This window comes from Argiope bruennichi, chromosome 4, assembly GCF_947563725.1.
Source record: "Argiope bruennichi chromosome 4, qqArgBrue1.1, whole genome shotgun sequence".
In the NCBI taxonomy this organism is placed as follows: domain Eukaryota; kingdom Metazoa; phylum Arthropoda; class Arachnida; order Araneae; family Araneidae; genus Argiope; species Argiope bruennichi.
Genome location: NC_079154.1, coordinates 54,720,464 through 54,734,242, shown reverse-complemented (window position 1 = coordinate 54,734,242; position 13,779 = coordinate 54,720,464). Strand labels below are relative to the sequence as shown.

General features: G+C 27.9%; 1 protein-coding gene across 3 annotated transcripts in view; it reads right to left on the bottom strand.

Moving 5' to 3' along the window:
• Positions 1 to 2,277: 2,277 nt before the first annotated feature.
• The window catches only part of LOC129966823 (PAS domain-containing serine/threonine-protein kinase-like), a 47,156-nt gene continuing 35,654 nt past the window's right edge, over positions 2,278 to 13,779 (bottom strand). For all 3 annotated transcript variants that reach the window (XM_056081401.1, XM_056081403.1, XM_056081402.1), the window contains 9 exons: positions 12,614 to 13,389; positions 11,864 to 12,042; positions 11,039 to 11,200; positions 10,807 to 10,935; positions 9,901 to 10,035; positions 8,406 to 8,608; positions 7,767 to 7,900; positions 7,522 to 7,659; positions 2,278 to 4,796 (listed from right to left, as the gene is read on the bottom strand). In XM_056081401.1, coding sequence (XP_055937376.1) covers positions 4,612 to 4,796; positions 7,522 to 7,659; positions 7,767 to 7,900; positions 8,406 to 8,608; positions 9,901 to 10,035; positions 10,807 to 10,935; positions 11,039 to 11,200; positions 11,864 to 12,042; positions 12,614 to 13,389 — 2,041 coding nt within the window. In that variant the 3' untranslated portion in view covers positions 2,278 to 4,611. The remainder of the gene's footprint in view (positions 4,797 to 7,521; positions 7,660 to 7,766; positions 7,901 to 8,405; positions 8,609 to 9,900; positions 10,036 to 10,806; positions 10,936 to 11,038; positions 11,201 to 11,863; positions 12,043 to 12,613; positions 13,390 to 13,779) is intronic.

Here is a 13,779-nt window from a genome sequence, read left to right as displayed (position 1 = left end):
ATTCTCTTGATTTTGTTTTTCTCTCTTCACTTTTTCTCATTAGCTATTACTTAATTTTTTCGCTTTTTCTTCTTGATCCGATTGAAATTTATCTGCTTTAATATACATTCGTTTTCTGATAAGCAGTAAAATAGATTTCTAATACAAGTGTTTCACTGGGCACTTAACTAGAAAATTAAAATCTGATGATAAATGTTTTTCAGCATGCTCAAACATCAGCAGCTTCTTGTAATCAGATTTTATTATTTTAATTCAGTATTTTTAAATTTCTTCTGCATTTGGGGTCCAACTTTTCTAATCAATTATACTAGCACTGAATCTTCCCACTGAACAATGGAATTTGAAAAACAAAAATAACTTTCTTTTACTAGTATAAATATATTGATTTTTAAATATGATAATTCATTTTTGCGTTTTGGTTGTAAAAAATTCATTCCTCCTCCTCGTGGATAAGGTTCTCTTTCATAATTTGCCTTAAAGTTGAGAACCATTATGTTAGTTAGCACTGCATTGCATTTTTCATACCTTTTACTCAATATCTCATTTTGAATGGCACTATCGTGAAATTTGAACTACAGTAATTATTATATCCATACAACTTATTATAAGATCTACATACATGCCTATGATTATTGTTTGTTAGATTAAAGTCCTGTTTTGGATCTACAAGCGTCTATTTTGATCTTGTAACTTTGAGTCGTGGTCGTATATTGAGGCTGATGCACTAACCAGTAATAACAAGACATTTCTTTGATATATGATTTAAGATTTAACATGTACCATCCTAGGGCTATGGATTGGATTTTCGGTAGAATCATGTCAAGAAGGGACTAACAACACTCTTCCATAGAATCGGATCCCGAACATGTAATTACAAGAGCTTGCAACCATAACTGCATTGCCGGCGTTGGCCTAGGAGTAGCGCGTCTTAACCATGATGTGGACGTCAGTGTTTGGGCATGGTTGTTCTTCCACCTGTGAGGTGTGTGAAAGATTCCCCCCCCCCCTGTAAAAAGGGGTTGTGCAAGCGAATATGTGAGTGCCATCTTCATACGAGCTATAAGTCAGACTTCTGCCTTCAGGTGCTTATGGATCTTTACCCCCAGAAGCTACTGTGCCCCCTTTCTGTTGTAACGAGGACATGACATCATCAGTACTGCAGAGTTTAAATCAGCAACAAATAAAACTGTGAATTCATTAATAAATGGATTAGATACAGAAATATTTGGGCTTTACGGTTTCCAGATTTTATCAAGAAAACAGCTGGAAGCATATATTTTATAAAATTATGAAATAAACAGAATATACTGAAGTTTTTTTTTTTTTTTTTTTTTTTTTTTTTTTAGTTAATTGAATACATATAGGCGACATTAATTGTTGTACTATATCAAAGGGCAGAAAATAGCATTAATTTATACTCATCTTATCAAGTTCACAGAGCTATCTTAAAGATAAATAAAATAAAATTTTAAATAATACTTTGAAATAAACTTAAATAAATATTTTGTTTTTAATCATAAATATCCAGTATTTGTTTATACATATCTTCAGAATAAATTCAAAATTCATTCCATGATACATATTATGTCTTTACTAGAAAAAGTAAATTTTCATTTAAAAATTTTATCAGTAGCTTCTCTTTTATTAGTAATGTACAAACACAATATACACACCAAATTTTGAGACACATTTGATTAATATATCTTATTCACTTTATTTTTTGGCAATATCTTGAAAGAAAATAGAAACTTTGTAGACACTGTGAAAAGCTATAATAATAACTAAATGTATCACGAGATTTGCTTTCACTTTAAAATCAATTTTAGCACACATGGGAGGCCTAATTAAAATTTAGTGCAGACAAAATTTTAAATATTTCTGATTAGTTAGAATTTTTAAATTTTAGACTTGTTTAATTTTCCAAAATGGTAAAATTTTCAATTGACTATAGATTTATTGTGCTGAGTAAATAATTTCTATTTAATATACACCCTAATACTTTCTAATATGATAAGTTCACATGCAAGATAAACCTTGAATAGAAACACTGATGTAGCACTTAAATTAAAAAAAATATGGAGTCAATTTAATTTCTGTTCTAATATAAGCCCATTAAAAAAATATTACTGCATTTTATGAGTACAGACCAGAGCCATTTTTAATCATAAACTTCTTATTATAATCAATTTTTATATTAAAAAGTACATTAATGATATTCAGTTGAGTAAATTCGAAATGAAAAATTAATAACAAGAGAAGTAAAAGTACAAGAACATCTCTCAAAATAATAAACAGTTTATTAGAATTGTATAGTTTAAAACAATACAACTGACATTACAGAAAATAGATTAAAAAACGATACACTGTAGCAGTTACACAAAAAAAAGAGCTTTCTCCAAATACGCTAAAAAACACAAGCCATAAATTATTTCCATTGGTAATAAATATCACTTGCAATAGTAACATGCACTCACTGATATACATCTACTTATTAAAATAGTTGCTGACAACACATAATATACAATTATATCACAGAAATAGACTTAAATGTATTTACAAGACAAAGAAAGCTGTATTTGAGCAGGGCAGTTTAAGACACTAGTGTGGTTGTTGTTGTTTTTCCCTTTGATATTCTGGATGTACAATAAAGAAATTTACAAACTACAAATCACATGTAAACAGTGTAAAAAGCTTTCAAAAGCTTGACTATTGCTCATAAAGGGAGAAAATGTAATGTTTTTAACTAGGGACAGCACAACAAAAATACATTCCTTTGGCACTTATTGGTATTCAGTAAAATTATGTATACTCTGTTCACAACACATTAAACTTACAATTTAATACTAATTTTTTTTCTACAGTGTAAATTCTTGTAGCATAGCAACATGGGCTATTGAGAAGAAAATTTAAATAATAAAATTTCTTATTTCAATAACTTAACCCTGGGGTGCATTAACAATGTATCTACACTTTCAATAGCTATTATAAAAACATTTAATAAAAATCATCTAAATTTCATAATTTATATCCGTTATTACAATCAAAATTAATGTATTTAATTCATTTGAAATATAAATTTATCGTTGAAAATATAGTAAATAAGGATTTAGGACAAAGAGGTATCATTAGAAAAAGCTGTGTCAGGCCAAAGACAGCAAATATATGAGTTTCAATAACTGACAAGATATTACATTTCTATTAGTTCATGAAAATTATGAAATCTTGATGTGTATATACATTTTTGCAACACTTTGTACAACTTTTTGAAGAAAGATGGCAAAAACTTTCACACTACTTTTCCTTTCTCAAATTATTCAACTTTTTGATATAAAGTAATTAATCAATAATTGTTGAATTATTTTAATTTACACATGGTTTATTTTCTTATTAATTAATAATAAAGTTTTTAAGTGTAAAAAGAAATTGTGCCATTTTCTGTTTTAAATAAGATCATAAATCAATGAACATAAAGAAACCAAGGGTTAAGTATTCAATTTCAATAGTAGAAATCAAATTCTACATTAACAGAATTAAAACTAAAATGTGGTGACACTTTAAGTAGTATAATATAGTATCACAAATTAATATAGCTCTTATCAAAATATACAGAAAACATTTATGAAAAGCTGTAAATATAAAGCAAAAGGCAATTTTAGACTAACAGAACCTTAGCATTCTACAACATTTAATAATGGGTAATTGTGCTTGTGCAGTACTTAGTAACTATTAAATGGAAGAATAGTTTACATATTTATATTGGCAGCATTTAGTTTTAAGTAAACTAATTAAAATTAATTGCCTTTCTGTGCATCAATTACTTCAAATAAATACATAAAATACGAACGAAAAGATTTTTAAAAATAATTTCTGCTAATAAATTATTATTCATATGGATATTTCAAATGAAAATGAAATGGAAAATGGATGATTATTTGTCCTTAACAGATAATGTCCTATCCACAATACACTTATTTTCATGACATCTTAAATGGATTCTTACCAATAATTATAAAAATCCATAATCATTAAATAAAACCATATTCATAGTTCCTAAGCAAAATGAATGCAAATAATTAGAAAAACATGTCATTAAATGTAAATTAATGCAATTTCTTGGTAATAAATGAAGTGGAATGAAGGATGAAATATACAAAACAAAAAAAAATACATTAACAGAGAAAAATTCAAATAAAATCACTCTTCTGTTTTCATTAAGTATTTCTTTACAGAACTAAAATCAAATTCTCAAAACCCACCATCGTATGATAAGTGCAAAAAGACATTTAAAAAATTTATTTACCTGAATTTTCTTGAAAAATCTTTAATGAGCCTTCATTTTTTAAATTTTTTATGCAAGAGACTTTTTTTATTATTAATTCTAAACCTCTAAAGTTTTAACTTCCTCAATAAAAATTTTATTTAAAAAAAAAAAAAAATAAAAAAAAAAGTAATAACAATTTTTATTTAAAATAGGAAATAATTCAAAGTTTCAGCGATATAATTAAAAAAAAAACTTCACAATTGCCCATGTTGCAGCAAACTTAGTAAAATACAATTGATCCCATAGTGGAATGAAAGATTCAAAGCCAGCTGTACAAACTATGCTAAAAATTACAGTTTTTGCTTAAAAGCAGATGATTGAAAGTTCACTTCACTGTCTGTTGAAGATCGATAATGCTCACTCAGTTTAATGTGAGACAGCTTGGAACTCAGGCAAGATGATTCGGAATCTGTGTTCTCATTGTTTTCAGGCAACAAGTCCTGATAATATTTAGCTGGGTGCATTACTTCATAACCTAATGATAATAAAATGTCTATTAGCTTTTCATACAAGAAAATTAATATAAATTAAAGTGAATAACATAATGGTGAGATGGTTAGGACAACAATTGAAATAGCATCTCGCTCCGAATATAAATGCGAGGACATTAATATGCTTTTTAAACCTTAAATAAAAAGTGGAAATCCAATTTCACTTCTATTATTTTATTAAATAGTTTGAAAGGATGGGAAATATTCATCTTATTAGACTTGATTTCAATAAAGTATAAAATAGATGTATTTCAACAGTGGCATCTTCTCCTATAATCCATCAGTAAAATGTGACAATTAATAAGAATGATATTTAAACTATAAAATTATACCTATAATATTAAGTCAAAAATTTCAACAGCATAAAAATATAGATTAAAATCCATAACATATTAAAGACTGAAAAAACTTATTATTTATATTCTAGGAATAAATCATAATAATTGTCACATCTTAGAGAAATTATTGCCCTTTTTAGAAATTTAAATAATAATAATAAATACTGAGGAATACATACACACATTGTAAAATTTCAAATAATCTAAAAAATATCTTTGACTTCATTGATCAATTCATAGATATATTACATATAAAAAAATTGAAGGTTTGAAGAAGAAGTGAATAAATGTTATAAGTGCTAGTAGGTACCATATATGTGGTAACTATTCTACTGGGGTAATATCTTTTTTCATCTATATCTATATCTATACTTATAATAAAGCTCAATGTGTGTGTGTGTGTGTGTGTGTGTGTTGGCGCTCTACAGGCCAGGTCATTTGACATACAGCTATCAAATTTGGTACATGTATACCTTAGAGGTCGGGAATGTGCACCTGGGGTCCCTTTTTTTGAAATTTTAATTAGAATTTTAATTAATAATTAAAAACTAACTTTCCCGCCAAAAAAATCTTCCATTTCCCCCACCGCCAACTTTTCCGCCAAAATAATCTTCCATTTTCCCCAACGCCAAATGATTTAGGCTTTAGTTCTTTTTTTCTCCCAACAGTAATGAGGCTAGGGTTAAGATTTTTCGGCGGTTAAATTTCAAACGATTCTGTTAATTTTCTTAATGTTTTATGCATTTAAAATTAAACATTGTTAATTAATCCATGTTTCAGATTCATTCTGAAGTACTTTTGAATTCAAATAACACAGAATAAAGGAAATTAAAAATGTATAATCTGCATAGCGTTACCCCAACTGGCGTAGAAAAATTTACGCATTTGCGTTAACGTAACTGGCGAAGAAAATCCACGCATGCGCATTGTTCTGATTGTTGGCATGGCAACCAACGGACGATTTAAATTATTTTTAGGTTAGTTGCATGCTTTTGTAAGTAAAATGTATTTATGTTAGTTATTTTTTGTATATGCTTATAGTTTTAAGTACATCGTTTTTTAAGTAGCTTTTTTAAAAACCTGTTTTCGACCGATTATTTTAAACGATTCATTTTATTTTCTTAGTGTTTCATGCATTTAAAATTAAACATTGTTAATGAATCGATCTGTTCATGATGAATCTGAGAAATTTTTGTTGACAAATTCTTGAGATATTACATAAATTAAGAAAGATATTCTTTAGTGACCATAAAGTTTAAACGCTCAGTGACTCTATTATAAGTAATCATATTATTAAAAAAAATGCTTTGTTTCAGTAAAAAATATTATTATATTAATTGCAGATTAATCATTTACATTTTAATTTAAAGCATAATTTCTACGAGGGGTAACAGAAAATGAGAGAGATACATATCACGCTATAACTGAAGGCCTTTATAATATTATGAGTGAATTATATGACTATCAAAATTTGAAGTTTTAAAATATTTTGCTGAAGAATCTATTAAAGTTGGAATTGCGTAAAATATTTAATGGTACGACCGGAGTTTTATCCCCTGCTTGGCGAAATTTTTAAAAATCGCAAACAACGGCCTTGCGAAATGTTCAAAAGCAAAGAAGCAGATGTTCAATTATAGTGCATAATAAAGATTGCCAGCTTTGGTGCTTTATCGCAACTTGGCGAAGAAGGGGGTTAAACTCCGGTTCAACCTATTTAATTATTAAAATTTAAACGAACATTAAGATTGGCGAACCGGCTGGTCGCCAAAGGCGGCTAGTTTATAATAAAGCTCAATGTGTGTGTGTGTGTGTGTGTTGGCGCTCTACAGGCCAACCTGTTTGAACTACATCTACCAAATTTGGTACATGTATACCTTAGGGGTGAAGAATGTGCACCTTGGAGCGATTTTTCCAAATTTTTAATTAAAATTTTAATTAAAAATTAGGCGAAATTTCAGCATTTTAATAAAGCAATAACTTTTGAAAATATTATAGCACGAAATTGATTTTTGTATCAAGTTAAAGCCAAAACTAATAATTTTTTTAAAGATGCCAATGCTTTCACCTATAAATTAAGTTTCGATTTTTAAAGAAATGTTTTAATCATATTTTTCAACAATATGTTTCGCACAAAATAAAATTTGATCCGCATGAGCACATCAATAAGTTAGCTTTTATCAACAAGTTGTGATTACATTAACAAAAGTTCAAATAAAAAAAATAAGTCAACTATTATTGGAAATTAAATATATAAGCAACAGGTTGGTTATCATAATATAATTCTTTAAAGAAAACATATGCAACTCAATAGGGTTACAATTATAACCAACATAATTAAAGGAAGAAAAAAAAATGTACAGCATGTACTTACTACAATTTATAACTTCATCAAATTTGTATTTATCTATACAAACTGGTTGATTAACCCAAGGATTTTCTTCCACTTCAGGCAAAGTGCAACGTAACAAAGGATCAGGTTCCAATAAATGATTAATTAGCGCAATTACTTCTGAAAAATTCAAATCATTTCACTTTAGTATATTCTATTTTTATCATAGATTGTACAAAATCCATTTTCCATCGAGTAATAAAAAATATTTTAAATCTGGATTTTACCTTCTGAAAATCCGGATGGAATTGCATACACTCCTTCAAGTATTTCATCTGGTCCCACAAAAGGATTTTCCTCAGTCAAAAGAGTATAGAGGGTTACACCTAATGCAAACATTTCAAGTTCTGGACCACGATACCTACAAGAAAAATAAGTAAACATTTCAGATTTTAGTTCAGACAAGAAGATTAAACACTCCATCCTTTCCAAATAGAAAAAACTAAAAGATAAATTAAAATTTTTTGTATCATAATTACAAGTTAAAAATACAAATAAGATGCCATGACCCTCCACCCCACAATCAATTCCTTTTGTGCAAAAAATTAGTTTACTCCATTAAGAACCACAACATCTAGGGTCCTTTCCATTTTTAAGAAATGTATTGAATTAAGCATTTATAAAAACTTCAATTTGGAGGTAAATTCTGACAATTGTAAGAAATAGATTATGTGATATTTTTTAAAAATCATTATTTATATGCAACACTGTAATAGTATAAGCTAATTCTAATGGTCCATAGAAACACGAAATAAAATAAGCAAATTGCAAATATGTTGTAAATTTTTTTTATACAGATCAAATGGCAGTTAAAGCATTAAAACAATCACTGGACATAAATATTTATACAGGATTCTAATACTTACTTATTACCCCGAATGACTTCTGGACTACAGTATTCCATTGTGCCACAGAAAGTAGAAAACATTTCATCACCCTGTTTCATGAATGCAGCAGAACCAAAGTCAATTAACTTTACATGAAATTTCTCATCTATTATGACATTTTCATCTTTGATGTCTCGATGCAAAATGGACATACCATGAAGATGACTCAGAGCAGCCACTATCTGAAATTAAATTTATAAAAGAAATGATAATTAATTTAACGTATCATCATACACAAATATAATTTTGGATGAAAGTTTTCATCATGTCAGTGTAACCAAATTGTTATAATAGTTATCATACAAGATTTGCGGGGGAAAAATACTTTTTATATTTATTATTTTCTAGAGTAAAAGACTTCTTGAAGCTTTAAAAATGTATGCATGGTAATAAAGAACAGGTGAGTTGGGCTTGATTAGAATTTTTTATAAATTTCAATTTGCAAAATTGTAATTATAGATCCTAATAGGCATGTTGCATTATATTAATGAATTTACAATAAATGAATTGCTTGCAATACAAGGAGTCCTAATTAGGAAATGCAACCTGCATCTGAAATTTTATCATATTTTGGAGTATATAGAAAAACATTGAGACTTGGAACTCTTAAAAGGTTATTCTTAAGTTTATTCAATGCCATCATGTTATATATATATATATATATATATATATATATATATATATAAACATTTAAAAATCATTAAATCATTTATTAACATTGGATCTCTCTCTCCTTCCCAAGTGGAAAAAGTTAATTCTTATTTAGTATTATTAAAATACACCTATATTAAAATACATTTTTAATATAGGTGTATAACAACCAAATAGGTATTTATTTACTAACACATTTATATTGTTATTACATCAAGAAACGAGCATTCTTGATTTCAAATATCATATTATATATCAAGATGTAATGTGCTCACAAACAAATTTTTTATTGCTGTAAAATGTAACTTGACACTTTCTGATCATTGAAATTCACTGAAGACATTCATAATTAATAATTTTCTAGAATTTTAAAATTAACAGAGCATAAGGAAATGGACCATGATACCAGACATTATCCAAAAACAATATATTTTGAACAAAAGCAAAAAAATACCGCATACTTCAATTGAAGTAACAATACGGAAAAAGTTCATGCTCACAATTTTGGAAACACATTGGCTTTTTTAACATGTAAGAAATGAAAGTAAAGAAAGTAACAAAAAAATATGACCTTCATGCATGAAAATAAAATTAGAGAAATTCAATTAAGAAAACCCAAATGACAACAGAATTTTTGCTTATTACATCTAAATATCTTTTTTAATTGTTCAGAAAGCCTTTAAAATTTATAAATAAAGTGGAAAATTCATTAAATCGAAGATTTACCAGAGTATTATTGATTGTAAGTTTTGTTTATATAGTAACTAACCAAAAAACAAATATTAATATAGCTTTGTCATTCTTAATATTAAAAAACAATTACCTGTCTGAAAATATAGCTTCCCAGTGGTTCATCCATTTTTGGGTGTTTTTCAATGAATTCAAAGAGATCCATACCATGGCCATGCTTCTCCATGACCATTTGGAAAAACGTGTCATTTTCAAATACTTCCAAAACCTGTAATTAGTAACAAATATTTCATCTTTTTGTGTAACAAATATTTTAAGAATGGATATATTATTGGTCTGTGGCTTTTTTATAATCAAATAAATATAATATGGAATCAGTTCAATTCAAAGTTAACTAATATATAAGAGCAAAATTTATGTAATATTGCCAATGAAGTTTATTAAAAATTATAGAAGAAAAGTACTGAAACAAATTCATAAACAACTGTAAATTTTAAGTTTTCAGAATATTTAAAATAATTGGATATTTCCCACTTCTAATTACTTTTTTAAATTTATTTTTAGCTGCCTAAAACTTCAAATTACATTATTCAAAAACACAAATCGAAAGAATTTACTGTTCTCATACTTTAAAAACATTATTTATCACTTAGCAATGATTAAACCTATTTTTGCAGTTGATGACACTTTTGGTTTGACACCTATTTCTTGATTTCCCCTTTCTTCTGAATGGAGTTTTGAGGGACATGGCAACCCTTTCCAGAACATTTGCAGTTATACTTTGTAGCTCCATTAATTAGCGAACATTGAATAAAATATCCAATTAAATAGTTTGAAAAGTCTGTGAACAATTTATTTATATTTGATTGTTACCATTCAACAATAAATAATATAGCATTTTCTGTTTACATTAGCATCTTATACATTTTGCAAAAGTTGATCAGGAAATTATTAAAAAAACACCCTATCTACATCAATTCTTCAAAGCAGAGGAATTATTTAAATAAAAAAAATTACATAACTCAACTTGCATGCTTACTTTAACAATGTTGGGATGATCTATGGAATTTGTTATAGCTATTTCAATAGGCACTTCTTTTTTGAATTTGTTATCATAAATCCATGAGTCTTTGTACACCTCTGATTTCTTAATAAATTTTGCTATAACCTAAAAAAATATAAAAATACAAGATGAAATATATTGCAACAATGGTTCAGTTAGCAAACAAAATTTAATTTCAGTAATTCTTAAATCAATAAAATTCACTTACTAGAAGACCATCTGAGTTGCGGTAAGCCCGTTTGATGCAACCAAATGCACCTTTCCTGAGATGCTGCATGATAGTATAATTTTTAGAAAAATCTCCCTCAATGTATACAGATTCTGATAAAACAGAAGCTTCTGAACTTGTAGCACTTGAAGATCTTTCAACCTAAAACACAACAAAGAAAGTATTTTACTAGTTGCCAAATAATTAGAACTCAGATGAAGAATGAATAAATTCTCAAAGCTAAATAATTTAAAATAAGTTATTCACAGAGTTTGATTTATCTGTAGTACTTTGTCATAATTTCAATTAAATAACATTTTGAAGAGAATTTTGATTGCTGAAAAGACATCCAACTGATCATGATTTTTCCCTGCACCAAACAGAGAACAAAGAGAACAACAATTAACATTTTAAACACCTGTATCAAATGTCCTATTTATAGGACAGTAGCTTTTCTACGTCTGTAGTAAAATGGTCGCATTCGATTTTTTTTCTTTTGATTTGTCAAACAACTTAATATGTAGTTTGAAACTCCTTAGTATGTTACAACTATTATTTTAAAGCCCATCCTTTTTTCGTTTGGTAATTTTAAAATATTGCTTGGTTTTATTTCATTTAATTGCAGATGACAGAAAAATGTGACCTATTTTTATAGCAGTTAGAAACATATTCAGTTTTTTAAAAAAATAATTCTTTCAGCGAGGCTCTAAGGCTGTTGTTTATATGTTCTGATTAAGATATATTAAGTTATGATAGCAGATGATAAACAAATTTTTAGATGCTAGACATACAGTGAAATATCTATAAATTTCTGGATATATTTACCTGAGATTCAGTATGACTAGTATCGCTATGACTTGTGTCAGCGCTTTCAGTGCGACTACTGTCATGAAGTAGTCTGCTTCCATGACCAATTTCTTTTATTTCTGGATCACGAGAAACCCACAAACAATAAAGAGCTTTTCCATCATCCAATGTGACTTTTTTTATTATGTACTGAATACCTGGAAAAAATGTAATAGCAAGGTACTAATCAACACAATCAGTTTTATTTAAATCAAAATTTCAATGATTAACATTACTTGGAACTAAAATAAATTGTGTCTTCTTAAATTATAGCCCCAATCCCAAGTGGAAAATAACTTCTGGATTTGGTAGAACACATCTGTTATACTTAAAAAATTCACAAAGAAAATTAAATAATAAAACATATTAACATTTAAAATTTATACAAATTTTAAAATATATTTAATTTTTCTCTGTAATCATTAATTAACACTTTATTTCCTTACCCTGATCCACTAACATTTATATTTAAACTCGGGATTACAAGTGGAAAATTTTAATAATGCTGTTTTAGATTATATATATATATATATATATTAAAATAGCAACAAAACAAAGATTTATACAATTTTCTTTTTCGATTAGACATTTAAAATGAAATACTGTGACTAATAATTAAATTTAAATTAAATGCCCAAAATTAAAAAAGTTCTTTCAGAGGCACAAATAATTAATTTTCAGTGACTTTAATTATTTTTAAATATAATAATTTTAAAAAAATTAACGAACCTATATTAAAACCATCTCTGTGACGTCCTAGACCAATAAAATCACCTTCTAATATACTATGAGTAGAATTCTCACTTGTAGGCTTGAAACTCCCTTCTTTAGGAGTTGAGATTTTAGTTATTAGACTGGCACTTTTTAAACCACTCTCTGATAATGAGCGGGAACGTACATGTCCTTTATAGTTTGAAGAGTTGGATTCCGAAAAGTCAACAATACTAGGCACCAGATATTTTTTGTTGGAATAATCTTCCTTGCTAAACAAGGACTCATTGTCTTTTTCTTCTTCAGATGATTCATCAGCTTCAGATTCTGAAGCACTTTCATGTTCACTAGAAGATGCTTCTGAAGAACTATATGAATGTTCACTAAAAGTATCATTGTGTGTTTCAAAAGAAACTTTACCATCACTGGGACCATAAAAGTTAGCATTGATATCTGAACCAGTAATGCTATTTGTGCCAGAATGAAGAGTATCTTGAGATTCACTGTAGGACAAATGCCGAGAGCGTCGAGATGAAGATGCAGATAACTCATCATTAAAAGAATTCGAATTTTCAATGGGCTTTTCCAAGGAATGAGGACTAACAGCTGAGGAATCTAAATAAATGCAACCCAACTGTTCGTTAGATTTCTCTTCTGGTGACTGCTGATTGAAAGATAACTGACTGGAAGAGACTGATTGATCATCACCAAATGCAGATAGTGCAGAGGATCTGTTATAATCATCATAATCTTCTCGCATGTTCGGCGAGAGTGCAACTGGATTCATTGGCCTACTAATGAAAAGTTAAAATTAATAACACTAACTTCATAAGTTAACTAAACACAAAAATTAATTATAAGCTGTGTTTATAAAATTTGAATAGTGATTTCTTATAAAAGAGATTGAATCTTTTCATATAAAGTAAAAATGCAGGATGATTCATAGTTATTGTCTCGGTTATAAATGGCAATAACTAATTAAAGAATAATGTTATAAAGATAACATTCATACAGAGTAGTAAAAAGTTCAAAATTTGCACAGCAGTTGTGTCCTTGGCCATATGAATAACACAAAATCAATAGTCACAGACACTAGTGCATGTTTTAGTTCTTAAACTGGCACAAACACAAGGTCATTTATATAGTCCTGTAAAAGAAAATCCAGGAAGCATTGGTAGAAAATC